General features: G+C 45.3%; 1 protein-coding gene across 2 annotated transcripts in view; it reads left to right on the forward strand.

Annotated features, from left to right (window-relative positions):
* Positions 1-26427, forward strand: part of LOC135915691 (low-density lipoprotein receptor-related protein 1-like) — a 118046-nt gene that overhangs the window by 30304 nt on the left and 61315 nt on the right. For both annotated transcript variants that reach the window (XM_070531029.1, XM_070531028.1), the window contains 2 exons: positions 17472-17673; positions 24371-24547. In XM_070531029.1, coding sequence (XP_070387130.1) covers positions 17472-17673; positions 24371-24547 — 379 coding nt within the window. The remainder of the gene's footprint in view (positions 1-17471; positions 17674-24370; positions 24548-26427) is intronic.

A 26427-nucleotide genomic window follows, 5' to 3' on the forward strand; every position in this document is an offset into this window, starting at 1 on the left:
CGAACCGCCTCACGTAGCAACTTTTCCGCTGTGCTTATGTTGGTGTTTTTCTAACCTTTCTCGGTGAGCGCAGTACGTCTAGAATCACAGAGTCCTGCGCTCTACGCGGTTGTATGGGACTGGCGGCCGCACAGTGTTACGCAATTCGCGGAACTGTCAAAACTGATCAACAAGGCGAAAATAACTGATATTCGAAACTATAACATGTGAAAGACTGAAGAAGCCGTAAAAAAATGAACGCAGCCTGAAATCAGTAAAAAAGAAACCTGGCATAGGACAAACCATGATGTATGCACTAAAAGATAAGAGCGATAATATCATAAACAATCTCGAAGATACAGTAAAAGCAGCGGAAAAATTCTAAGCTGACCTGTATGCAGTACCCAGAGGAGTCACGATACCTCACTTAGAAACAGTAATAAACAGGAAACAGAAACTCTCCTATAACTAGCGATGAGGTCAGAAGGGCGCTGCAAGACATGAAACGATGAAGAGCGGGAGGAGAAGGTGGAATAACAGTCCATTTAATCAAAGATGGAGGAGACATAATGCTTGGAAAACTGGCGGCTCTTAATACGAAGTGTCTCTCGACTGCAAGGGTCACAGAAAACTGGAAGAATGCAGACATTATACTAATCCACAAAAAAGGAGACGTTAAAGAATTGAAAAATTATAGGACCATTAGCTTGCTCCCAGTATTATATAAGATATTTACCAAAATAATCTCCAATAGAATAAGGGCAACACTGGATTTTGTCAACCAAGGGAACAGGCTGGCTTCAGGAAGAGATACCTTACAATGGATCACATCCATGTCATCAATCAGGTTATCGCGAAATCTGCAGAGTACAATAAGCCTCTCTATGTGGTTTATATAGGTTACGAAAATGCATTTGATTCAGTAGAGATGCCAGCAGTCTAGAGGCACTACTTAATCAAGGACTACAGAACGCTTACGTAAAAAGCTTGAAAAATATTGTTACGTGCGTGTGGTATTTGTTTGTTTGAACGAGGTGCGTGGGCGCCACCACTCCAGAAAAGAGAAGGAAGAACGAACTGGGCTCGCGCTGTGAATCTAACTGGTCAGCGCTGCAACCGTTGTTGTAAATATAATCTGTAAATAGTTTCTCGTCTTACTGGCTCGTCCTTCTCGTAAGAATATATACAGAGCTTCTACCGCTACCTTAATTCTACACAAGAAAAGCAGGGAGATACCTATAGGGAAATGGGTCAGACAGGGAGACACAATTTCTCCAAAGCTATTCACTGCGTGCTTAGAAGAATTCAAGCTAATAAACTGGGAAGGCTTAGGAGTAAAGATCGATGGCAAATATCTCGGCAACCTTCGGTTTGCCGATGACATTGTTCTATTCAACAACAATGCAGACGAGTTACAACAAATGATTGGAGACCTCAACAGAGAGAGTGTAAAAGTGGGGTTGAATATTAATATGCAGATGATGACGATAATGATAAATAGCCGAGCAAAGAAACAAGAGATAAGGATCGCCAGTCGGCCTCTAGAGACTGTGAAGGAGTACGTTTACCTAGGTCAATTAATCACAGGGAACCCTGATCATGAGAAGGAAATTCACAGAGGAATAAAAATAGGTTGGATCGCATACGGCAGACATTGCCAGCTCCTGACTGCAAGCTTACCATTATTATTGAAAAGTGTGCAATCAGTGCATTTTGCCAGTGCTGACATATGGGGCAGAGACTTGAGAATGAGTTAAGGACCGCTCAAAGAGCGATCGAACGAAGATTGCTAGGCATAACGTTAAGAGAGAGAAAGAGAGCGGTTTGGATCAGAGAGCGAACGGGTATAGACGACATTCTAATTGACATCAAGAGGACAAAATGTAGCTGGGCAGGTCATGTAATGCGCCGGTTAGATAACCGTTGAACCATTAGGGTTACAGAATGGGTACCAAGAGAAGGAAAACGCAATCGAAGACGACAAAACACTAAGCGGAGCGATGAAATTAGGAAATTCGCGGGCGCTAGTTGGAATCGGTTGGCGCAGGACAGGGGTAAATGGCGATCGCAGGGAGAGGCCATCGTCCTGCAGTGGACATAAAACATGATGATGATGATGATGATGATGGAGGTGGTGGGCCCCCCCCGAAAAAAAATCCTGGGTACGTGCCTGTCCTGTATGTTTTTCTCCTTAAGCCACAGGCTCGAACCGCATATAGCAAGGCACTGTCTTTTGTGTCATCATACATATTTTACCTTTTGAATTCTTTCTTCCCATTCTTGTAAATCTCTATGATCCTTTTTGTTTCATTTCATCCTTTTTGTTTCATTTTCATCCTTTTTGTTTTTTTTTTTTGCTCATTCTTTGCATCCAATTGACTGTCTTTCTTTCTCTCACTTTCTTTCTGATGACTCCTCGTTGTGTATTTACAGTTTCAATTACGTTGCACTTGGTTGCCAACTTTCTTGACCTCTTTCTCCATTCTGTGTCTGTGCTTTTCAAGTAGAGATACTTGTGCCCTTTAGCTGCCGATTTATTTTCATGCATGTTCCTGGGTCTTTTAACTAATTTTGCTCTGTGCTTCTCTGACTTCAAACGAGGCCCAACCCATGTCACCCTGCACTGCCTCATTTGTAGTTTTACTGTGGGCTCCCAAAGCCAACCGGCCTACCGATCTTCGGTTAACTTCCAACCCCGACAAAATATCCGAGGTCCTGCAGTCCACTGCCATTAAATCATGCGCTTAACGCTGTCTCCGTGTGTCGGGTGGCGGACATTCTCACAGAAGATGCTGTGTATCCTCATCCGCGTGGCCATATATGCATTCCGGACTATCAGCTCTCGAAATTTTTTCAAAAGAAAGTGTTCATTTACCACCGCAGACGGTGAATGAGCGTTTCAAAGGTTCTGGTATTATCCAATGGGGACGGGATCTTAAATTGAAGCGAAGGGTCAATGTAAAATAAAGCTGAAGATTTCGGGTTCTGATCAAAGCAGTCACTCTGCGACCATGGGCTGAGATCTGTCTTGGTATATGCGGTAATTCGCCTTGTATTAGAGGGAGACCAGATGTGACGTTGACATGCGCTCGTCCAGCTGCTTTGTCTGCTACAACCACTGATGTCTACTATGTTTAGCTGAATACTGTTTCTCCGCTCGCCGATCTGGGCGCTGGTGAAGCGAGCGAAGGTGTGGCGTGGTGCGGCAACTTGTCCCGGAAGTAGGGCATATGCTGCACTTATTGTAATGTTGCAGCCGTAACAACTGTTTATTCGTGGTTTGCCGCGTTTTGGGGCTGTTGTTGTTTCTTTTTGTTTGGTAAGTTTTTTTGTGTGTGTGTGATAATGTGAACCCATATGCGACATTTCTGCGTTTTCTCAATCACGTGTCTTTCCCGCGTGCGACGCTCGTGTTAGCGACGCAGGAAATGCCTCGGGTAACAGAATATAAATATCTTGGTATATGGATAAACGAAGGCAATAGGTATATGGAAACACAGGAAAAACAATAACAGTGAAGGGAAAGAGAAATGCAGCCATAATGAAGGACAGAGCGCTATGGGGATACAATAGGTACGAGGTCCTCCGAGGTACGTGGAAAGGTGTAATGGTTCCAGGACTTACTTTTGAAAATGCGGTTGTTTGCTTTAAATCAGGGGTACAGTCAGGACTCGACGGGAACCAAAGGTCAGTGGGTCGCCTCGCATTGGGCGCTCACGGGAAGACTACAAATGAAGCTGTGCAAGGTGATATGGGCTGGACTAGTTTTGAAGTGAGGGAAGCTCGCAGCAAAATTGAGTATGAAGAACGGCTGAGGAATATGGAAGAAGGTAAATGGGCTGGGAGGGTTTTCAGGTATCTGTACAGGAAAAAAAACATTGATTCACAGTGGAGGAAAAGAACTAGGAAGCTTACCAACAAGTATGCGGCCTGTAGGGTGGGCAACACAGCAACAAAGAAGGTCAAGCGGAAAGTCAGAGAGGCTGAAATAATCTCATGGGTGGCGACAGTGGAAAAGAAACCTGCCATGAGTAACTACTTAAGAGGGAAAAAACGAAATCAGGGAAGAAACAATTTATGATAACTTAAAGGGAAGCTCATTACGTTTCGAAGCGAGATCGGGATGCCAACACGCGATATAAGAGGGAAGAAGAAGCATGTGCTTGCTGCGGTAGAGCTAGGGAGACCATGGAGCATGTTTAATTAGAATGTGAAGACGTCTACCCAGCGGTCGATTTAGGCGCCACTGGCCTCCTTGAAGCACTTGGGTTCAGCGAGAGCAGTGGAAAAGTAAACATGTCCGCAATAGGCATTAGTAAGAGGCGATTGGAGGATTGGTGGAAGAAAAGTAGGGAAAAGACAAAAAACGGAGACGTACAAAAGCACAATTCGAAATAGGGGATCATAAAATTTGGGTGGGGTAGTTCATAGTGATTTTTTTTCTCTTTTTTATTGTTTAACCTAGGTAGGACATTAGGGCAGTATAATAGCAAGAGCTTGGTGGCGCAACCCACCGCTCAGTTCCAAAAGGGACGATCATAACATCCATCGATCCATCCATCCTGTGGGCGCGGTGGTGTAAATTCTGAACATCTTTCTAGAACGCTTCTGCTTCAGGCTTTGGTAGTTTGCGGCACGACAGGCAGGTAAATAAGCCGGGGGAAGAAAAGAAGTGCCGAACTCTCGTGCACGCGAAGTGCCGTCGCAAATTCGCCAAGCACAGTCTTCCGGGATTAGCAGCCTACTTCCGGTGGCTTCATTCAAAGGCGCTCCATGCGCTATCCACAGGCTGAAACATTCCCAGGGATATTGCAGTGGCCAGGTATCCATTGGAACATTATTGCGCGATTCTCTTGACTCGCTTAATTTGTGAGTTCCTTTAGTGTCTCGTAAACTAAAGATTGTAGTTATTCCATGTAAAACCACAGAAACCAGCTACCAGTTCGTTTCACGTGTAGTATCACCGTGAGAGAGATTGTAGCGATAATGAAGATGGGCGCTTCGCATTTTTTTCGAAAATACTACTCACAGCCCATGACGCAGCTCGTTCGTCGCCCGAACGCACGGCGCCAGAGAACTAGCGCATAAAGTGCATGAGGCTTCAAAAAAATGGTGGGCAGCTGCTTTTAAATTACGCGTACGGTCTCGTGTTTCGCCAGTTATTGTAGTTTGAATGTGATTGGAGCCCCTGTCGAACGGTGTACGTCTACTGCGGTGGTGTATATCTGTGTTCTCATATTCTTCAACGCTTGTTTTGTCTACTTCCTCTCTCCCGTGTTTTCACGGTGTCTTGTTGCGTCGATTGCTGTGGGCGAGGTATTGTAGCATAAAAAAAAAACTAGTCACCTACACCTCACTTGTGATATCGTCACACTGGCATTAGGATTTCAGTGCGAAAGCAGGACGCAGGACCCTTTCGCACCGTAACGTTTCCGCACCATAGAAAATTATGAACTGGCCCAATACACCATGCTTCGAAGCTACATTGTCACACTTGTTTTCCTTGGAAATGGTCCCTTTTACCCTACAAACTGTATGGGATCACGCGACCGTACCAATCATTGAGATATTTCAAATATATCGTGTTCGGCTACGTAGGATACAACCGACACGTATTTTTCCAGGCATCAAATGAGATGTTTGAAACAAAATTTTTGTTCTTAGATGTGCATGTTTACGCCATACAACTTGGCCGCTACAATGGTCGCTCTTTGCCCCGAATGTGCTTGCATACGGCCTGTATACGCCTGTCGAAAAAGAAAAATTACGCAGATCCCTCGCACTGTGGGAATCGATGTTATGCGAAGCATTTTGCGGGTAGTTAACTATCTAGCCTCAGGGCGATGTCGACGGTGAGGACGATAGTAGGAGAGCTATCCCCGGCGAAGAAACGTCTGTTCCGTTACTACCTGTTGCGCATGCGCAGTACAGTGGCCTCAAGCGCTAGACATCACGAGGGAAGCATATAGGCACAACTGGCGTGCTCTCGCTGTTTTAAGCAACTTGTTGTTATGCGACGTGATGCATCTGAAGGGCAGTGGTAAGGTTATCAATATACAGTATATACGCACGTAAAACAGCTATATGGTCACGTTCTCGATGAGTATTTCTATCTGCTCGGTGAGGCCTTTAGTAGAGCGAACGGATGGCCTACCGAATACCGTGGTGCTGTCTGGTGTATAGAAATCAAAGTAATTTTGCGGCGAAAACGGCGTCTTTTGTTAGGTCTGTGCGCCAACAGTTCGCAAAGCAAATCCATCGCTCTCCGTTGGGAGAGTTGGGCTAGGGCATGTAAAAAGGTGTAGTTGATGCCGTCTTGCGACTCTTCCACGCTAAGGGCGTTTTTAAAGAGAGGAACAGGTTCTCATCGAGAACGATGAGTACTGGGTTTATTTACAATGTCTACATGAGGAGTAGAGAACGTTACGTCTCGGCAGTCTAGCATGTCTGAATTGAAGCACCCAGAAGAACCGAAAAAGTCCGATTAAATCCCTTTTGTCGTCCGTAGGTCAGTGAAATCTGCGGTCATATTTTCCTCATCCGGAGCGTCCAAATTCGCCGAAGTTAGCCTTGAGGGCCAGGCTGTGCGTAATCACTCCGGCAGCTTTGTTCACTCAACACAATGAGAGAAGTACCCTCGGGCGCACACAGCTCACTGCCCCAGAGAAAGAAGGGGTTACGCGTTAATAGGAGGGTTCACGCTTGTCTCAGTTACCCGTCTCGGCTCATGGAATAGCTGGTTTTTGAGGCGGTCCGTTTGCACTCTAAAAAACGTTTGCACCCTTTGGGGTGTATATCTGCCACACAACAATAATCGCCATCTGCCTTGATGCGTTTCCTTTCTTGAAAACGCCGCGCCCGCTACTTTCCTGTTGGGAATGCTATGTCTTGCTGACAACGCGCACGCCGTTCGTTACTGGGAAGTACCGTGCTCGCAGCGTTAAAGAAAAGAAACGCATCAAGGCAGATGACGATTATCGTTGTGGAGCAGATATACACCCCAAAGGGTGCAAACTTTTTTTAGAGTGTGGGCGACCGTAACGAAACGGTGCAGAGCGCAATTTCCAGGGCGTTTCTTTCCAGGGCGGCATCCATCAACCTCGTATTCTTCCGTCAAACGTATCACACCATGGTGTCGCCACTGGTCTGACTGATGGAACGTACTCTTAAAGGGACACTAAAGTGAAAAATGATTTATTCTGGATCAGTAAATTACCGTTCTACAACACCAAAAATACCACTCTTACAGCGATAAGACGTTTGGTAAGCCAGAAAAAGCACAAGAACGAAATACGGGTGGCGACGCCTACTTAAGTTCCCGCACCTGGGGGCTGTGACGTCTTGGATTTTGATGGCATCTTCTAGGGCCAACTAATTATACATAGCGGTACAGATTGACTACATTGTGTTCTAAAGGAACCAAAAATTAAACAAGGCAAGTTTCGGGAACCTTTATTCAGCCAACGCGGCCCAAATGCGAAAACATACTTCGGATTTCCTGACGTCACGCTGACGTACCGGCGCTGGGGTTTCTGCGCGAAATTCGAATACTGATACTTGGACCTTCATTTTCTCATCTAATAATCAAACTATTTTTTGAAATGACTGCCTGCAGGGTTCTCAAACAATGTTTCATTAGTCTAAACTGATTTATTGTTTCGCTTTAGTGTCCTTTTAACGACGCTATCACAAGTTCCCAGGAAATCAAGAAAGGTTTGAAGGTCGCTGCTCCCGCCAGCTGATTGTAACACCGTTTCTTCGCGTGAGTGGTCAGAATCGCACTTTCGTCATCAAAAAAGTGGCTGGGGTTCAACGTGACTTGAACCTAGTTATACGAGCGAAAGCTCTGTTAAGCATGGTTAGACACGGTTCTTCAGTGCTTATTCCCGACGAGCTATATCGGTAGTGTGCCTAGACTCAGCCTGGCGCCTGCGACGAAGAATTCACGCGCTCGCACCGGCTTGTGCTTCCTCCATGGTGAGACTGAGCCAACTGAGCGACCAAGCGCCGCCGAAGCAGCTGCAACCCTCGCCTAGTCACGTGGTACACAGCGGCGAAGCTTGAGCGAGCGCAGCTGCGACGCCTGTCCTCAGCGGATCACGTGACGTGACGTCACACTTTCACACTTGCGCGCCGGCGGCTGAAGGTCGAACGCGCGCCGAGATTGACCTTGGGAGTTGTACCTCGAGGAGTAGAGCTTTTGCACTGAAACACGATTCTGCCGACTCACACGACGGCAAGCGAACTATTCGCGTTCCGAACACTTGTAACTTGCAACCCTGGGAATGTCAGAGCAAGCGTCCGATATCGATAATGACGGCAAAATGCCGTCGATACTTTGCCGTCGAAGAGATATGAGACTATGTGAAAGTTGGTGTTAACATTTGTTTTGCTGTCGGGCGGCCTCGGCGCCGCCATGTTACGCAATAGCCGCGCAAGCCCGCATCACTGAATCCAAAAGATTCGTTTCGCAATCAGAAATTGTGCACAGCTAGTCTTACGGGACTAGTGCGCTCAAAATAGCTAATAAGAATGCGAAAGTAGAAAAAGAAAAGCCTTTGCATGGCGTGAAACATTCAGGGAGCCTATATGACAGCGCGCTCCACTTACCGCGCGGGAATTTCAAGTAACGCATCGAGATATTTCCAAATAAAGCTTTTTACGGAAAGTGACAGTTCATGTAAAATTGTTTTTCGCTATACTTCGCCTCTTCTAGCCTGTTGTGATTTCGTGGCATGCTGCATCTGGGCAGGTATATTGTAGCGATGCATTTTTCTGGCGCTTTTGGCGTTCGTGAGTGGCCTAGGGTGCCTCGATGCCCTCAGTGCGTGAGGAGGTACTAATTGATGCGGAGCGTCGCTTGACCACTCAAGAAAACGAAAAGCACCGAAAGGCATGGGCATCAGGAAATGCACCGCTACAAAATAGTGGCCCAGAGCGCGTAAATTTAAATGGGACGCTTAAGACCCCTTCACCAGGCCACATAGCAAATTTAGGTTAGGCGCTGGAAGTTGTTACATGTCCTCAGGGAGCGTTTTGCCTCAAGAATTTTTTTTTTCAAATTGGTTCATTAACAGCCGAAATAAAAATATTTCAATGCAGCGAACCCATGATTTCAGGAGGCGAGCGCCACTGCCAAGGGAGACACTCTCACCACTTGCCCGGCCTGGCCTCCAAAAGCGAAATTCCTAGGAAATTCCTTACCTACGTTCTCCCATACCGGAGCTCGAGGATCGCGTGACTCATACGTCACGGGCCCCGCCTTCATTTATTTCCCCCTTGCTTTTTTCTCTGCGCGGCGTATTTCCGCTGCGGCGTCGCGCGCGAGCTGTTGCTAGGGTGCCTAGAGCTCCTTAATTTTCCAAAAGTAGCGCCATTCTTAGATGTTTCCGCCACGCCGCTCTCCCCGGCGTTTCTTCCTCCACGCCTCCTGTCGCCCCAGCCTCCTCCGCTCCTGCATTCGCCAATATATGTCACGTGGAAGCACGCGCACTATTTTGTACGTTTTTCATTCCAGTGCGCTCCGACCGCCATTGCCGGCCCAGTGCGACAAAAGTATGCGCAGACGGATAGATCGCGGGAGGTTGCAGGATCAAATCACGGCCGCGTCGGCCGCATCGGCCGCATATCGATGGGGGCGAGATGCAAAGACGCCGGTGTCCCGTGCATTGGGGCACGTTAAAGACCCCAGCTGCTCAAAATCCGGAGCCCCCATTACGGCGGGACATAATGAGATCATTGTTTTGGCCTGTAAAACTCAAATTTTTTTTTTCTGTCTTGTGTGCCTTGAGTGTTCCAGTTAAACACTGCTTCCCTGCGAAAACTTACAACGCAAAAGAATGCAGACGCACGTAGTAAACAGATATAAAATTAGCACTTCAACAAAAGCTTTACTCGTGCTAATGAGGCGGGGATAATTTTTTCGGAACCTCTCTCCCATCAAGTTCGTTCTTGCTATCTAATTCCAGCCACTTGCACTGTAATAAATAAATAAATAAATAAATAAATAAATAAATAAATAAATAAATAAATAAATATTTCATGTGCTGGTACGTTGTTCAAGTTAACCATACCGTCTACGTGTGAAAGCGTTGCTCATGGCTACCACAACCCGTGCATGAGCTACACACCTGTAAAAGGCGCGAAGCAGAAGCGGCCTTGTTGCTACGCGTTTCTGGCCCCAGACAGTTGGAATCTCTCACGCGCCGGCCGAACAAAGTATCCTGGAGGTACGTAAATGAACCTACGAAACCACATACGCGTCCTTTCACGCAGTCAGTACCTGAAACTGAGGTAGTTACGCGTGTGTTTGAGATCACCGTGTGCATGCGTCGTGTTTCAGCAACACGAATTCTTTCAACGCGCGGGCGCTTTACGCTTAAGTAACCGACCTTTTCTCTACTTTTACGCAATTTCAGCGTGACATTATTAAGGCCAGTTACCAACTGACGAAGCAAAATTTCGCCTCAGAAACTGCTCCGCAGCGCTAGAACGAACTTTTCCGCGGATTTCCTCCGGTAGCGCGTCAGCCGTCGTCTGCTACGGCAGGGCCAGCATAGGCGGCGCCATTGTCGAGACCGTGCCGAACGCAGGAGTGGAGCGGAGGAGGAGGGAAGTGGTTGGCGCTGCCCTTGGAGATAGAGGGATTTTCAGGTTGCCTCGATGAGCGCGCGCATCGATGCACCGTTATGGTGTCTAGATAGGGGAGGTGTGATGACCGGCCAGGGAAACCTGACCCCCGTTCGCGTGAATGCCGCGGGGCGGCGCTGTCGTCAGGGGCGCCGTCAGCACGCGCGGCCGTCCGCTGCGTGTTTAGAGGGAATGCTGTAGTGGAAACGCATTTGACTGAGTTTTAGAAATTTTAGCTAATACTGCAGTCCCTTAGACATCGCAAAGATGGTATTGCGCTACGGTTATCATGCGGTTTTCGAATACGGGGTAACACAACCGAGTTTTCTGCTGGCAGAAAGCGAGCACGCATTTTTGAAATTCCATATTAAAGCCACTAAATCAGCGGGGAGCTTATTTATCGTAGAATGCTGTTTGCACGATTTATATGCAATCGTATTCTTTCTTCTTCGAGGTCAACGCGATAACTTCTAGGATCCCCTGGAATGTTCATTTTCGCCACCCGCATTTTTTTTTAGTTGTGGGCCTTATTACGTACGAAAGCGTTTAAGTTCGTTTACACCTGCCAAATCAGCATTAAACCATGACATACCTTGTAGTGCAACGTCCTGGAGTCATTTCATTCTCACTGCAATTCAAAAACCAGATAAACAAAAGCAACATGTTTCTGGACGCGCAAACTTTATTGCATACAGCAGAATGTACTTCCAATTCTGCTGCTTGTTTCACATCAGGCAAGGCTTCGTTCTTTTGCTTTTATCTCATCCATTTCCTGGTTGAGGCTCTTCAAATGAAAGTGGATTCTGGTAAGGCAGAAAAACCTGACCACCGATTCTCTAAGTGCCAGGCAATGCTCCACACAACCAATTTGTGGCACATTTGTACTCGCTTTCTTGAGTATGCTGAAGGCAGCTTTAGAATGCAGACGCGTTCTGCTAAATTCATGAGTTAACCTGCTTTCAAGAGCTTGAATCAGACGATACAATGACTCCGAGGGGTAGAGAAGCCCACCCAAGTCCCACTCTGGAGGCATCAGCTGGGAGTTCTTTTGGGGCACAGTCCCTCGGCACAAGGCAGGCATCCCTGCATGCTGCACAGCTAGTTGAGAGCACACGCTTCCTGGCCACGTAGCCTGCAATGTAGTATACCAAGCGAGCATCGCTTCGTTTTTCAACATAGTCCACATGGTCCACGGCCACTTCAACAGCCTCCATGGGTAATACACCATCTTGTTTCTGATTTTCCAGGAGTGCCTCTTCCGCAGAAAGAAGGGAGTCCAGAAGTCCTGGCGACACGCTTCCACCTCTAGGGCTCTTTGCAAGACTGTAAAAGCTCAAGCACCTGCAAATGTTGAAATTACAGGAAGCTGTTCAGCAAAATTATTTTTACAGCCAAAGATATACAAGTACCTGATGATAAGGATGAACTGAGCCGGGGTGGGGTGATCATTTGCACCACTTGCCTGCCGTACATGTACTATCCCAAACGAGCGCTCAAGGCAGTCTTGGCTCAGGTGCGACGTCATCAGGTATCTGAAGCCGACCTTTTTGGTTAAGTACTTCAGGAGGGCCTTTGTGGAATGTATTGAAACACGTAGCGGTTTGTCGGCCCTTGGAATGGCATGCGCCCACTTCAAAAACAGTTCTTGGCAAGTCGGCGCACGGAAAAGGGACACTTTTTCCGAACAAGATTTATAACCGGAATCGCACCATGGCACGAAGCACCACCTCTGAGTTTTTTTCTTTGAAGTTGAAGGCATCTTCGTCAGCCCACAGCAGTTATAAATAATCAGCACACGCAACAATCTGCAGCAAAACACACCGTGAACATCCGGCGCCCAGGCGCTGTCTAGCCGGACTCGCTGCCTTCTCTGCGCAGTCTCCGCGGAAATGCACACGGCGCCCCGGGCCGCAGCGCTCTGTATTGCCCTAGCGGCAGTCACGCGCAAGGGGATCACCCCTCTCTATGGGAAGGGCGCCGCGGTCATCACACCTCCCCTATCTAGACACCCTAGCACCGTTTCGCGCAGTGCACGATTTAGCGCGCTCTGCACGAGAACACCGGATTAGCGGTATAAGTATTGAAGTTTATTACATAGAAGGAGGTCCTAAGGTTTAATCACCGTTGGCGGGATCTCCTGTGCAAGTAAAATGAGTAAAACTACAAAGTAAAAGAGCAAACCAAACGAAAGAGAGCATATATGTTGCAAAAGAAAAATACATATGTAAGTGCATGAATAACTTTCCTTGGTAGAGGGATAATTTATAGTTCAAAAACAGAAATTGTTTCAGGTTTTTCTTAAACATATAAAAGGATGATACAGAGTTCATGTGAGTGCGTAAACTATTCCACAATGTTATTGAAGAAAAAACAGTGTTTCTACGATAATTAGCACAGGTATTGGGCAGGATCAAGTTACTATGGGTAGGGAAGTGGGTAGAATTAGGATAAGAGAGCGCACGCTGTGGGAAAATGTGTAAAGTGAGGTGATGGTTATAAATTTTAAATATAGTGCCTATATATAAATAAAGGCTAGACGAAGGCAAAATATTATATCAACAAAAATGGGAAAGGAAGGTGAAAACCATGGAGCAAATTTAATATAGGATGTTCTAATGCAGACTGACGAAATATGCTTCTGAAACCGAAGGTGGGGGTCAACAATGACTTCGAGACAGATAATGTGATCAGATGAAGTAAGAACCTGGTTGTTGATGCAAAGACAAGGAGGCATACTTTTTTCCTTTTTCGTGAATGAAAAAGCACAAAAGACGATTTAGAAGGGTTAATTGATCGCCGGTTTGCTGCACATCACTGCACAAGGGAATTTAAATCTGGTTGGTAATTGTAAATTAAAACATTAAGGTCAGGGTTGTGACCAAAGATGGTGGTGTCGTCTGCATATGAAACACACTTGGAGCAAGAAAGGCTCTGTTCGCCAAAGCGCTGCATGAGCGGAGGTCTGTCTGCGGCGGCCGCTGTTAATCGTGCCTATGCGTCACTCATGCGCTGCCTCTTGCGATCTCCCGATTAGTGAGGCAGTCGCTCCACACTTTGCTCCGTTTGCAACGGGCCACACAAGACCGAGTGTCTGCGCCAGCCAATATATCACGAAATGAAAACATGTATATGATAATGAAAACGTTTTATTGACAATAAAAGGGGAGGGTAGTTAGGAGAAGGGTGGTCGGGTTCTTATTTCGCAATTTTGTTGGCTAAGCCCACTGCCCTAGCTCTTTCCACGAGGGCTTGCTGGTCATCGAGGGTTCAGCTGGACAGGGCTGCCTCCCATCTTTTCCACGTTGGCTGTTGTATAGTCTCTAAGGCACTATTATTAGCTTGGCAGGCCCATACCATATGGTACAAATCTGCTTTCTCCGCGCAGAATTTACACTCGGCTGAAAAGGATTGTGGCTCAATAGCACGTTGCTTGACTTGGTTATTAAATGACATGATTTGTAATCTTCGTAAATGACATTCTTATGATTTATCTAATCCCTTGATCGGGCCCGGGTATTTTCGTCGCGATAAGCGCAAGTGCTGCAATACATCTACATAAGTTACTAATGGCACTGGGAAGTCCGAGTCTTCAGGGAGGGAAGAGGTGGGACCCCAGAGTAGAAACGCGTATACTGCGTAGAGACAGTGATGTATGCATTAGGTTTGTCGGAGAATGCCTGAAATGCAATTCCAAACGCGTCTGGTTCTATGTAATAGATTGCATTTATTAGCGGGTTGAGAGTAATGTCATAAGTCATCCTTCTCATGGCATTCTTAGAAACTACGACAATATTGCATATGCATTTTCTGAATATTTTTCATGCTCCTAGCTCTGGTGACTGGCAGTAAAGTTTCAGTGACCATTTCAACACTTCATGTTTTTCAGAACACGATATCGCGGCGGCCGTAATGAAGTTAAAACAAAGCATTCTCTTGCTTACGATGGAATACCAAGTTTTGTTATCAAAGGCTGTTCTTCTATTTTTGTTCCTCTCGTTACGCACATTTATAATCTTGCTTTGTCTACGAGTACCTTTTCTTCTTCTTGGAAGAATGCAATAGTTATGCTAGTTCATAAAGGTGGCAGCATGAGTGGGATCAAAAATTATCACCCCGTGTCCCTCTTGTCTCCATTTGCTAAAGTATAGTAGCTAAAGTGTCTGAAACAGCTATGTTTACGTATCTGTCATTTTTCAATAAGCATAACATTAGTATATGCCTACGTAGTTTTGTTCATCGTAGATCTGTGGAAACAAACCTTGTTTCGTATCTTGATGGTGCGGGACCCGCTGTTGCTAACCGGAGACATACCTAGTATATTTCGACCTCTCAAAAGCATTTGAGATTGTTTCTCATGACCTTCTTATCCATAAACTCTTGAGTTACGGCGTTAGTTCCAACCTGTGCACGCTGCATGATCAAAGACTACCTGTCCACTCGGCTAAATTATGTTCGCATTGCTGTTAAGTACTGTTTGCCTTATGAATCAACATGTGGTGTTCTTAGGCCCATTGTATATGTTAATAATCTTGAAGAATGTTTGCGTCATTCACGTCTCATTTTGTACGCTGGCGATATTAAACTTTACCGTGAAATAGAATCAGTGCAGGATTGTGAATTATTACTGGAAGATGTGAATTCTCTCATGGAGGGAATGTGTTTCCAACTTTTTGCGTATTAATCCAACTTGTTTGTTTGTTTACATACGCGCGCTCGCAAGCGTATGTATGGTCTGAGCATACATCACGTTAGTGCGCCCAATGCACTGGCGCAGCCAACGTAACTAGACGTGACCAACGCGCTTCGACACGCCCGGCATCGAGCGACGCTCGGTCTATATACCTGTCCACTCGGCTAAATTATGTTCGCATTGCTGTTAAGTACTGTTTGCCTTATGAATCAACATGTGGTGTTCTTAGGCCCACTATATATGTTAATAATCTTGAAGAATGTTTGCGTCATTCACGTCTCATTTTGTACGTATATAACTTTACTGCCAGTCACCAGAGCTAGGAGCATGAAAAATATTCAGAAAATGCATATGCAATATTGTCGTAGTTTCTAAGAATGCCATGAGAAGGATGACTTATGACATTACTCTCAACCCGCTAAGAAATGCAAACACTTGTTTCCTTTAGTCGCAAAATGTCCATTTTACGAATACTGACTTGATAACATTCCTTTGAAAAGACAGAGTTGTGCACGCGACTTAAGAATATTCGTTGACTCCCTGCTAACTTTCGAAGAACATGTTTCAAGCATCTTTAATGCATCCTACAGGAAGTTAGGCCTCAGTTTGCCCAAGATTATTATATCGACAGTCAAAAACTTCCCTCATTTTGAGAGTAGTTACATAAGTGTCCAGGAGGGCTGTCGCGTGGTGTTTTTATTGAGCACCATAAGCGAAACCTTTGAGGAGCGCGCCATGTGATCCCTCATACTACCCAAGGGAGGCGTTTCCGACAGATGGTGACTCGGTAAGTCCTCACCCCCAATATTCCTACGTTATCGGCGCGAGACTGAGCGTCGCTCGATGCCGGCCGTGTCGAAGCGCGTTGGTCACGTCTAGTTACGTTGGCTGCGCCAGTGCATTGGGTGCACTAACGTGATGTATGCTCAGACCATACATACGCTTGCGGACGCGCGCCCACACATGCGCAGACAAGGCGTACGGCTCGTACACGTCGAAACGCACCGTGATCTCGGGGAACAGCTCCTGTTATCGCGCGCTTGGGCTGCCTTTTGTCAGGGCGCCTGGCTACGCAGCTGCGGCGCGGTACATTCAACTCTCGGTGAAGCAGATTTATATCATGCAATAAAGTGTTTTTTCTTTCATTTTTGTGTGGAGCTAACAGCTATAAAAATATAACGATTATGTTTATAGATATCAAAGCATTTTGAAACACTGTCCAAAAAAAAGTACATTGCGGCGTCTGCCAAGGCGTATATGGTGAGCCCAGTGAGCGAGCGCTATTGAGCGTTTTTGTGGATGCAAACCGCCATTTCTCGCGAGGCAGGGCAGTATGCGCATGGATGCGAGCTTGCGCTTGACCGCAAGCGTGTTTGTGCTGTTGGCTTAGCGTGTGCGAGCGCTCACGCTACGTTTGACTATATTTAGCCCTTGAACCCTCGCCAAGTCACATGGTACTGCAGCGGTGAGGCTTCGAGTGAGCGCAGCTGCGATGCCTCTCCGCAGTGGATCACGGGGCGTTACGTCACACCAGCCACATCTGCGCTCCGGCGGCTGAAGGTCATTGCGACGCGATGAATGACGTTGCAAGACATGGCGTAGTAGAGCTATCACTCTAAAATCGCATGCTCTCACTTCCGCAATGACATCATGCAGCGTCATCGAAAGCAGCTGGCCCACCAATGCTATTAGATGAGTTCGTGATCGTGAGAGCATTCGCAGTAATACATAATTGCTAATTTTGAGTTAAATGAAAGATATATATGCCTGCAATCTTAAAAAGGCCATAAAACCATTTCATCTTTGCGCTGCGTGTAGCTGCATCAACTGCGTGTGGCCTCCGAGATGGCAGCAGCTTGCTGCGTGGCATAGTCTGCCGCAATGATCAATAATTGAAATTATGTTGCCTGGTTCTTGCAGCAATGTGAACAAATGCCTCAAAAAACGTAACCAAGACATGTTACATATTTCTGGACTTCCTATGTCAAGGTTCTGTGCATGCATGCGTGTGCATATGGGATGTTTTAGGGGGAAGGGGGCAAAAGGTGTACGGCACCTGAACATATTTTGTGTTTGTGTGTCAGGAGGCATTCTTTTAAAGCGCAAATTGTGAATGGCAGATTTGTCTGCCCATTTGTGTTTGGCTGTACGAGTGGAAATTCTGGTGGCTCAGGATTGAAAGATGTGCGCTCCCTCGTGACGGGTGGTCTGGAGTCAGTGGAGGGCCTGGCCGTGGACTGGATTGCGTGCAATCTCTACTGGGTGGAGAGCAGGCACCAAGAAATAGAGGTTTCAAGGTGTGATGGTTCCATGCGGGCATCGGTTGTGGGCGATGTCCGCCGCCCTAGAGGCTTGGCGCTGGATCCACGAGTGGGGTAAGTGGTGCTTCTCTCATCATTCTCTTTAGCGCAGTGAACGGTTCGTTCAGAGACATGCTGTCAGTGCAGTGGCGCAGCAATTATCCAGTGGCCCAAAAGTGCTCGGCATAATGTTGGCCAGATGTCACTGGCCAACCTGGCTCAACTCGGCCCATGGTCAGCTGCTGAGTGCGGCCCACATTTGGGGATTGACACTGGCCTCACCTTGGCCGACATTATGGCCAGCGACATTGGGCTGACCTGAATAGCCAATCTGGCCAACTGTTAGCCACATTAGGACCATGCTTGGCCTGGTGATAATTAGCAAAACTTGGTAGGCCACTCATTTAATATCTGTTTGTTGTTATGCCAAGTGTTCTTTAGCTGCACCGAAATTTTAAAAATTGCCTGTAGAAGATGGCACAATTCTAACCCTTGAGCTAAATTACATGACGAAGCAGCCATGACTTCTACGAGAAGTAAAAATGCTTAATTGGATAATTAACATACTTACACTAATTAGCATTTTAATTATTCACTTTACGGAACTTATTTCAATCTACGTATTATAGCAGGCGAGTTCGCAATGTGTATCCACTTGGAACACATTCTCAGGACTGCACCAGTTTCAAGATATTAATTTTCGAAGTGTCGGACAAAATGAATTGGCGTTCAAGTTACTTTTATCTTTAATGCATAAAAATGTGTTTTCATAACAATGCAAGTCGTACAACAGTGCACTTTATTGCTGCAAGTTTGACAGCGCATATCTTGAAACCGGTGCCATTCTCAGAATTTGTTCCCAGTGGATATGCTAAGCAAACTCGCTAGCTACTATATTCAAGAAGTGAATTATGTGCCATAAAGTAATTAAAACAAAGTCGACTACTGTAATTACGTTATTCCATTAAGCATTCAGATTTTTCGTAGAAGTAATGACTGCGTAAACCACAGATGGTCTGACCTCTCGCTGTCTTTGTGTGGGAGTGTGTGTGTGTATATGTATATAAACAAACAAGAAGGAAGGGGATTAACCGAGGGGCCCAATTTCTTTATTAGTCGTATCATAACGAGCCAACAAACACTGACACCAAGGACAACATAGGAGAAATTACTTGTGCTTAATAAATCAAATAATGAAACGGCAAATTAATCGAAATGAAAGTGGATGAAGAAACAACTTGCTGCAGGTGGGGAATGTACCCACAAACTTCGCATTTCGCGTGCGATGCTCTACCAATTGAGCACAAGTAATTTCCCCTATGTTGTCCTTGGTGTCAGTGTTTGTTGGCTTCTTATGATATGATATGACACACACACACACACACACACAGGGCATTTCAACGAACGCTTAAAAAAATTCTGAAAGGTTGGCTCTGGCAGATAGCACAAATCTAGTCCAAGGGGTAGTCTACTCGAATACTCAAAGTGGCGGACACTATCTGCAAAAAAAATTGAAATGCATGATCTACTAATCAACAACAATGAACTAATGAACTTTTTAACTGATTACCTTATGACCCATATTGAAATTGGCAAAATTCTAGCCATGGAGTGCGCAAGGCGGACCCAGTTGGGATGAATTCTCAGTATGACAGCAGTTTCAAGATGTTAATTCCCAAACATTGTGGAGGAGTGCATTGGTGTTCCATTTACTTTTGTGCTTGAATGCATAAAACAACATTTCTTTAATAAAGTAACTGGAACTTTAACACGCCCTTTATTTTTGCCAAATATAAACAAAATGTCTTGTTTAGTTCACTGAGGACATCGCTGAAACTAAGATGGAACGTGTTATGACGGCTGAAAATAGGGAAAGAAAAATAATGGCTCATTAGTTATTTGCAACGCTCCTAACCAGACCAAGAATGTAAAAATTTCGTCGTACATTGCAGTTACCATGTCCCCCCTCCCCTTTCCTCAAAATATAAACCTGTTGTAAACTACTGCTATTTTGGGACACTGGGAAGCTTAGCTGATAGCGGCCATATCACACGCTCTAACACTTGCATAAGAAATTTTTTTACAAAGGCTGTGTTTGATCCAACCGCATTTAACTTTGCACGGAGAGTTTCCATAGTGTACCATCAATTCTTGCTAAATTTGGGCTTGGTGGCTTTTATAGTTCTGCCAGGGCAGCGGGCTCCATTCTTCCCCGCTCATTAAACATGCTCAAACACTGTGGAGTGCTTGCATATGTAACTTATTGCAAAAGTCCCAACTACCCATCTATTTAGAACTACACCTACACATCACCCATTATTTTGACCTTACAGTCACCAAACATAATGAAGCTGCCTCCTTTAGTTCAGTGAGGACACCAGCAAAACTAATATATCATGCATGAAAAAGTAACAAGAAAAAAGATGAGGGTTCAATAATTATTTGCAACACTTCTAAATAAGCCGGAAAGGTTAAAACTGCGCGACACATTGCACTTAAAATGATGCCTATTCCTACAAAGTATAAAATATCTGAAACGCAGAATTCTCTTGGGTCATGGGGAAATTGAGCTAATAGTAGTAGCCTGATACTTTGGAACTCTTGCTTACAATTTTTTTAACGCTGTATTTGATCAACACGTATTTACTATCGCACATAAACATGGTGTATTCTTCCCCTTATGTTTGTAAAATTTAACCTCACTCGTTGTAATGCCAGTGCTGCCATCTAAATCTTATACTGCTCATAAAACAGACTAATATATCTATGGACCACTTGCATATGTATTCTACTAGAAAATGTGCACTTAACCCACCCATTTGGAACATTGCCTACACCTTATCCATACCATGCCCCAAATTTTCCCTAGATATAAACAAGATGCCTTGTTTAGTAGCTCACCGAAGACACTGGAGAAACAAACTACTTATATCATAATATCCCCTTCAGTCACGGCACACACGTTCGTGAACGCGACTTATTTTCGCCATTACTGAGCAGTGGTTGCAAGGAATAGACAATGAACATTAAACTTTGTGTAAATTGAACACTGCTTTCTTAGACCACACCCACACCCATCGCTTCACACGACCGCTTTCGTTAAGGCACTACCGTCTTTGATGGGATATTTGAAGTGGGGCGTTTCGGCAGTAATTGATCGTGGTTCAGCACGTAAACCCTCTAATTAAAATTTTTTAAAGCACTACCCCTCGTGCAGCGGGCAGCCAGCATGCTGCCGCTATGTGCTCCTTGCTGTCGCAGTGCGCTGGCTGCCCGCTGTTGCCTCGAGGTGCACTGGTTTGCGCTCACTGCAGACTCACAGTTTAGGTTTCATGCACTCTCGTAGCTAAATTTCGTCATGCCAAAGCTCAGCAGGTAATTGCATTTTTCTCGATCCAAAAGTTGATATGGTTTTGTACAGAGAGCTCGCTTCTAATTGCCAATTACAATGAGCCTGCTCAAACAAAGTTTAAAAGGTAATTAATGTTCGTTAATTGCCAACTGATTATCAGATGTCACCCGTCAACCCCATGTTTGCCACCATTGACAGCACGTCTCTGAAGTAAACATCCTTTTATTTCAAAACTGGTATTTTTAAACATTAGGCTTAGTCTTCGTAGAAACTCCCGCCATACTGACTGGGGAATCACTGACAGTGGTCCGGAACAGACCACTGTAAGTTGCACTTCACGCCTCAAAGAGGCAGGATGTGTGTCGAGTGAGCTCCTGAGCAACGCTTTAAAATGTGGTGAATGCGGTTTAAATCGTGAATCCGGGACCTCAAAGAGGTGCGACGTAATACCAATGCATTTCTCTCACATATATCACTAAATCACCGCTGAACTTTTTTTTTAATGGAAGGGGTGAAGGGTAGGGGGCATAGGATATTACAGCTGGTGGTAGGATTTGAGTAACACGTGCAGAATCTGGGTGGTTGTTGGGACACGTTTGTAAAAGACTTTAGCCTGCCTAATTTCCTTTCATTGGTAAGAGTTGACATTCAGCCTTGTTGGTATGCCAACAAGGCTGAATGGTATAAAGCGCTTGAAAAGTCTGAAACAAAGGAGGAGGACTCAACACAAGCACTTTGAATGCACTGTGCCATGAAAGCACTGGGCATGTCACCGTATATGTCATTCTTCAATGAACCTCTTTCATGCTGACTTTGGCCACTGGGCATGTGGCACTGGATATGCAGCGTTCTCAGTTCTGCCACCGGTGCACCTCACACGGACTTCTTGGCAGCACTGCTAGATAGTGCAGCGTGTCCAGAGGAAAGTGGGAGAGGAGCCCGGCTGCAGTACACAGTTGACATGCCACCGGTGCATTCTCTGAGGCCATGCAAAGGACTTTGTGGTGATGCTGCTAGACGGTGCAGCATGTCTAGGAAGGCACTTGAAAGAAGAGCCTCGCTGCGCAGTACACACCTCGTACATGAAGCATTTTGGTGGTGACAATATGTTGTCTTCACATTACTTCAATGCTAATCGCATTACCGTTGACAGTCATCATGAGATGGGATTTGCTGGAATTTTTTTTCTACTTCGTCAGTGGTCAGAGCAGCACTCCGCCCGCATTGTCAATAGGATCAGCTGGCCATGAACGATGGATAAGAGTAGCATAGAATCAAACGCAAGGAACTGCTACAAAATTCCGACCAAGATAAGTGAAGTGTTGTCTGATCCACAGCAGCTTTCAAATGCATACGGTATGCACAGTTGTACTACACACAGGGTTTCCTAGCTATAATGTACAGAGTCATGTTCTGCTGCTAAGCACCAGGTTTTTAGCTTGATCCCTGACCATGGTAGTCTCATTTGGGACTATCATAGTCAGGACCTGTCCCCTTTGTGCAATCACTCATAGGCACACTTGACTATTAGTATCTGAAGTCCAGCAGTTATAATAAAAAGAGTTCCAATCTCAGACTAGGACGATTTTTTCCTGAACTGTGAAGCTTTCTTTCTCAGAAACCTGTATGGGTTTCCTTTGTACAGTGGTGGGAATGCTGTGCCAATTTATGCCGACTGGAATTTGTTGCTCCATACTGCTCCAAAAGCTTCTTTTTCACCTAAATTGCGCCACTGCTGCATGACAGTGTAGTTTTGGTGGTGTGAAAATTGGGAAGCTACCACGCAATAAAAAACAAACCGTGGTGCCATTGCATTCATTGGCTGCATTCGTTCAGGGTGTTGCAGCCAGCAGGACTGGCACTGTGATAGGTGACAGAATCGAACTGATTCCTATTTTTATACGCCAACTGTGAGGTGTGCATGAGGCTACAGTGAATTTGGTGGCTATGCTAGATTTGCGATGGCATGATCAATGCAGTAGCTTCACGCATCAAGGGCTGCTTCCTTGCAACTTTATTAGTTGCACTGTATTAGCTGTTCTTTTTCAAGAGAATTTGAGGTTATTGAATTTAGCATTTGGCATTGCAACCAAATGCACAGTGATCAGGTATTGGACCACCGTTCATGATGCTTGTCTTTGATGTGCCTTTGGTAAAGCTCAAGGCTAAAGAGGCTGAATGCGAATGAGCAAGTGATCTAGCCCTATGCTCCTTTCCTGTGAGTGCAAATCAGTGGCGGAATATAGAACATTACATGCTCGCACTGCCCTGATATGGTTCATAAAACAAAATTTAAATGTGTGGAATAATAAACCTACGAAGTGACCCTTCCTTAATGGGAAAATAAAACTAGTTTCAGCTGCACTAGTGAATTGCTTATATAAATAACCAAAGAGCCCCTCTTACCGTGAAAATAGGCTTTGTAAGCCAGAAGAGATGCTAGAACGAAAGACAGATGGCGACCCCACCTTGGATTTCTTGGCCAAGCTCAACGTGGCATCATAGATTTTGATGGCGACTGCTCAGGCCCAGACAACTGTTCTTCGGTGGAGTCGTACTACATTCCGTCCTAGAAGAGCAGAAGACTGGTTAGTAAATTTCAAGACCTTTTACAGGTCCACAATGGCCCAAGCACGAAAAATACTTAGGAATCCATGGTGTCAAGCTTGCGCTGGTATTGCGGTGCAAAATTTATTGAGGACTGTGACCTTCATTTGCTGTTGTAATAACCTACTTAATACCATGAAATTGAAGAGGGTTTTTCTTTATAGTGTCCCCTAAGGTTCCTTTCATGGTTTTGCACAGCGCTGCTAGTAGCATGTCGCTTTTGATGTATGATTGCCGCTGCCGTCATAGCTTGCTGTGGTGAAGCACCTATTTTGCTCCTAGTTTTTATGAGTAAATGATTATGTGAACTAAAGGGAACACTAAAAACTATATTTCGTTTTTCAGCGTGCACTTTCGTGGAAGGCTTACACCTACTCCGAACACAGCAGTATGTGCTCCAAAATTAGATTTTGCCTGCTCCAGTGGATGCTCCAAAACACTGAAGGGCATTCCCACCACTGTTTGTAGCTTCGTGCTGCATTTGGGTGGATGACATTTTTTCTTTACGTGACAATTTTTCCACCTTGCGGGATTCCGTAGAACTGATTTGCCATTTAGACTAGTTGTGAAATTGTCTTGGCTGTAATTTCCTCGATTTCAATTACATCCTTGATGCCCAGCTGTCATAATATTTTCCACTGACCCAGCTTTCTTGCTTGTGGGCAAAGCAGTGCGTTTTGCTCTTTGTACTTTGAAAACTCATGCTTGTTCTTGTACTACATTCACTGTTAGGCTGTTGAAATGATTTGCATAAAATTTTTAAATTTTGCTTCATAATTTTGACAGCTTAATAATTTAACTTTTTGTGTACAGGTTCCTTTTCTGGACTGACTGGAATGATGAAAACCCACGAATTGAGCGAAGCTACCTGGATGGAAGCTCAAGAAAGGTGATAGTTAATGTGGAAGAGTACAGCAACTTGCCAAAATCTTTGCCCAATGGAATCACGCTGGATTACGCCGTCAATAGAGTCTATTGGATTGATGCTAGGTAAGTTGAGAAATGGCGTCTTTATAGTAAAATGCTGTCTGCCTTGTAAAGAGTGTCTCAACATCCATCAAGTCAATGAACTTTCACCTTTTGTCCAAGCCTCTCTCCATTCATCATAAAAAATAAATTGAAATTGAAATGGTTTTTGTAAGCTTCTTTTTTATGTCTAAGTGCACATTAATCAGTTCAATACATCCTTTTCACATTTGTCCAACTAATGGAGGCACCAGTGTCTTTCAAGATGAGACAAAGTGTGAGCTGTGCATGCTAGAAAGTGACTGTTGCATGCAGTTTCCACGTCAAGCCACATCTTCATTTCTTATTTTTTAAGGGCCCGTCACTAGGCCACATAGCAAATTTTAGTTATATGCTGGAAGTTGTTACGTGTCCTCTTTAGGAGTGTTCTACCACAAGAATTTTTCGAATTAACTCATTAGTAGCAAATATAGAAATATTTGAAGTGCTGCAAACCCATGATTTCAGGAGGCGAGCATCACCGCCAATATAGACACTCTCTCTTCTTGCTCCTTCTAGCCTTTGCAATTGAAATTGCTTCCCTGTGTTCTCCAATACTGGAGCCAGAGGATTGCATGACAAATATGTCACGGGCCCGGCATTCTTCTTTTTTACAGCGAGGCTGTTGAGGCTCATTCACACCGGCGACTGACAGTGGTCGCGTGATCAAGTTGGTTGCAAAGCGACCAGACACAAATGGTCGCACAGGATTGCTTTTCTCGAAAAGCGACCATTTTGGGCCAGTCGCTCGCTGCTCGATTTTTCAGTCGCGTGACCGTGGTTGCAAAACGGATAAACCAATCAGCGGCGCACCGGAAGTGATCTTTCACATGTCTACATCCGGCCTCCTCCCGCGTCGCGGCAAATTCCGCGTAGATTCCGAGAGTTCTCGTTGAGAACAATAATCGCCGGGATTGTAACTTGCGAGTCGCACTCAGCCGGGCTCGCTGGTGTGAACATAAGTCGCCCTTGATCGCTTTTTGGCCGCGAGTCGCTAATGGTCGCAAGAGCTCCTCAAGTCGCCGGTGTGAATGAGCCTTTAAGGGCTACTTTTCTCACTATCATGCCCGCATGTACAAAAAAATCTCGAGGATAGTGCAATGCCGGGCCGACCCGCGGCAAAATAGAAGCAGGCGGTAAGCGCCCCCCATACGTGGGTCGATACCGAAGATAGTGCAGTACCGGGACGACCCGTGGCAGAGGTGCAGTTTGCTCCTAAGGGGCCGACATACACAGCTTTGCTGGTCATGCTTCTTCACAGAGTGAAAGGGCACTGAGTTTTTTTTTCTCACGCATTTTTGCTGAGTGGTGTACTTCAGGTGATAGTCTTGCATGCAAGCTGTTGCATTTGTCTTGTTTCACACAGCAAACTTTTTGTGCACACTGCATCAGGCTGCCTGATTAGCGGTATAGGTCAGTGCCATAATCACGAGAACTGAGGCAGACACGAGAGGATGAAAGAGCATGATCACGGTAGAAAAGGAGTTTCATTCTCTGTGCGTGTGACTGCACGATGTGGGAACAAGCAGACAAAATGGAAGTACATTTCTCGTGCCATGGTACGAAGTACAACAAAAACACGCAGACATTCACTTTGTATGTTTAATTGTTTCTCTAAACTTTAATTAGCCTTGTGAAACAACAGATTAAACAAATAAATTATGTTGCTTTGAATAATTCGTAAAGCCACGTGTCACTAGGAGCGACATCACAGCATTGCGAATTACATAGGTGCACTTGTGTAGTAGACGGCTACTCTCCCGCTGGGAGCGTGGCACCTGCGAGAAGGGCAAACGGCATTTGGTTTGAAATTTAAGCTCTTTCTGTGGCATATAGGGATGTAATATTTAGCAGACACGTTGGTT

This window comes from Dermacentor albipictus, chromosome 1 (genome assembly GCF_038994185.2).
Source record: "Dermacentor albipictus isolate Rhodes 1998 colony chromosome 1, USDA_Dalb.pri_finalv2, whole genome shotgun sequence".
In the NCBI taxonomy this organism is placed as follows: domain Eukaryota; kingdom Metazoa; phylum Arthropoda; class Arachnida; order Ixodida; family Ixodidae; genus Dermacentor; species Dermacentor albipictus.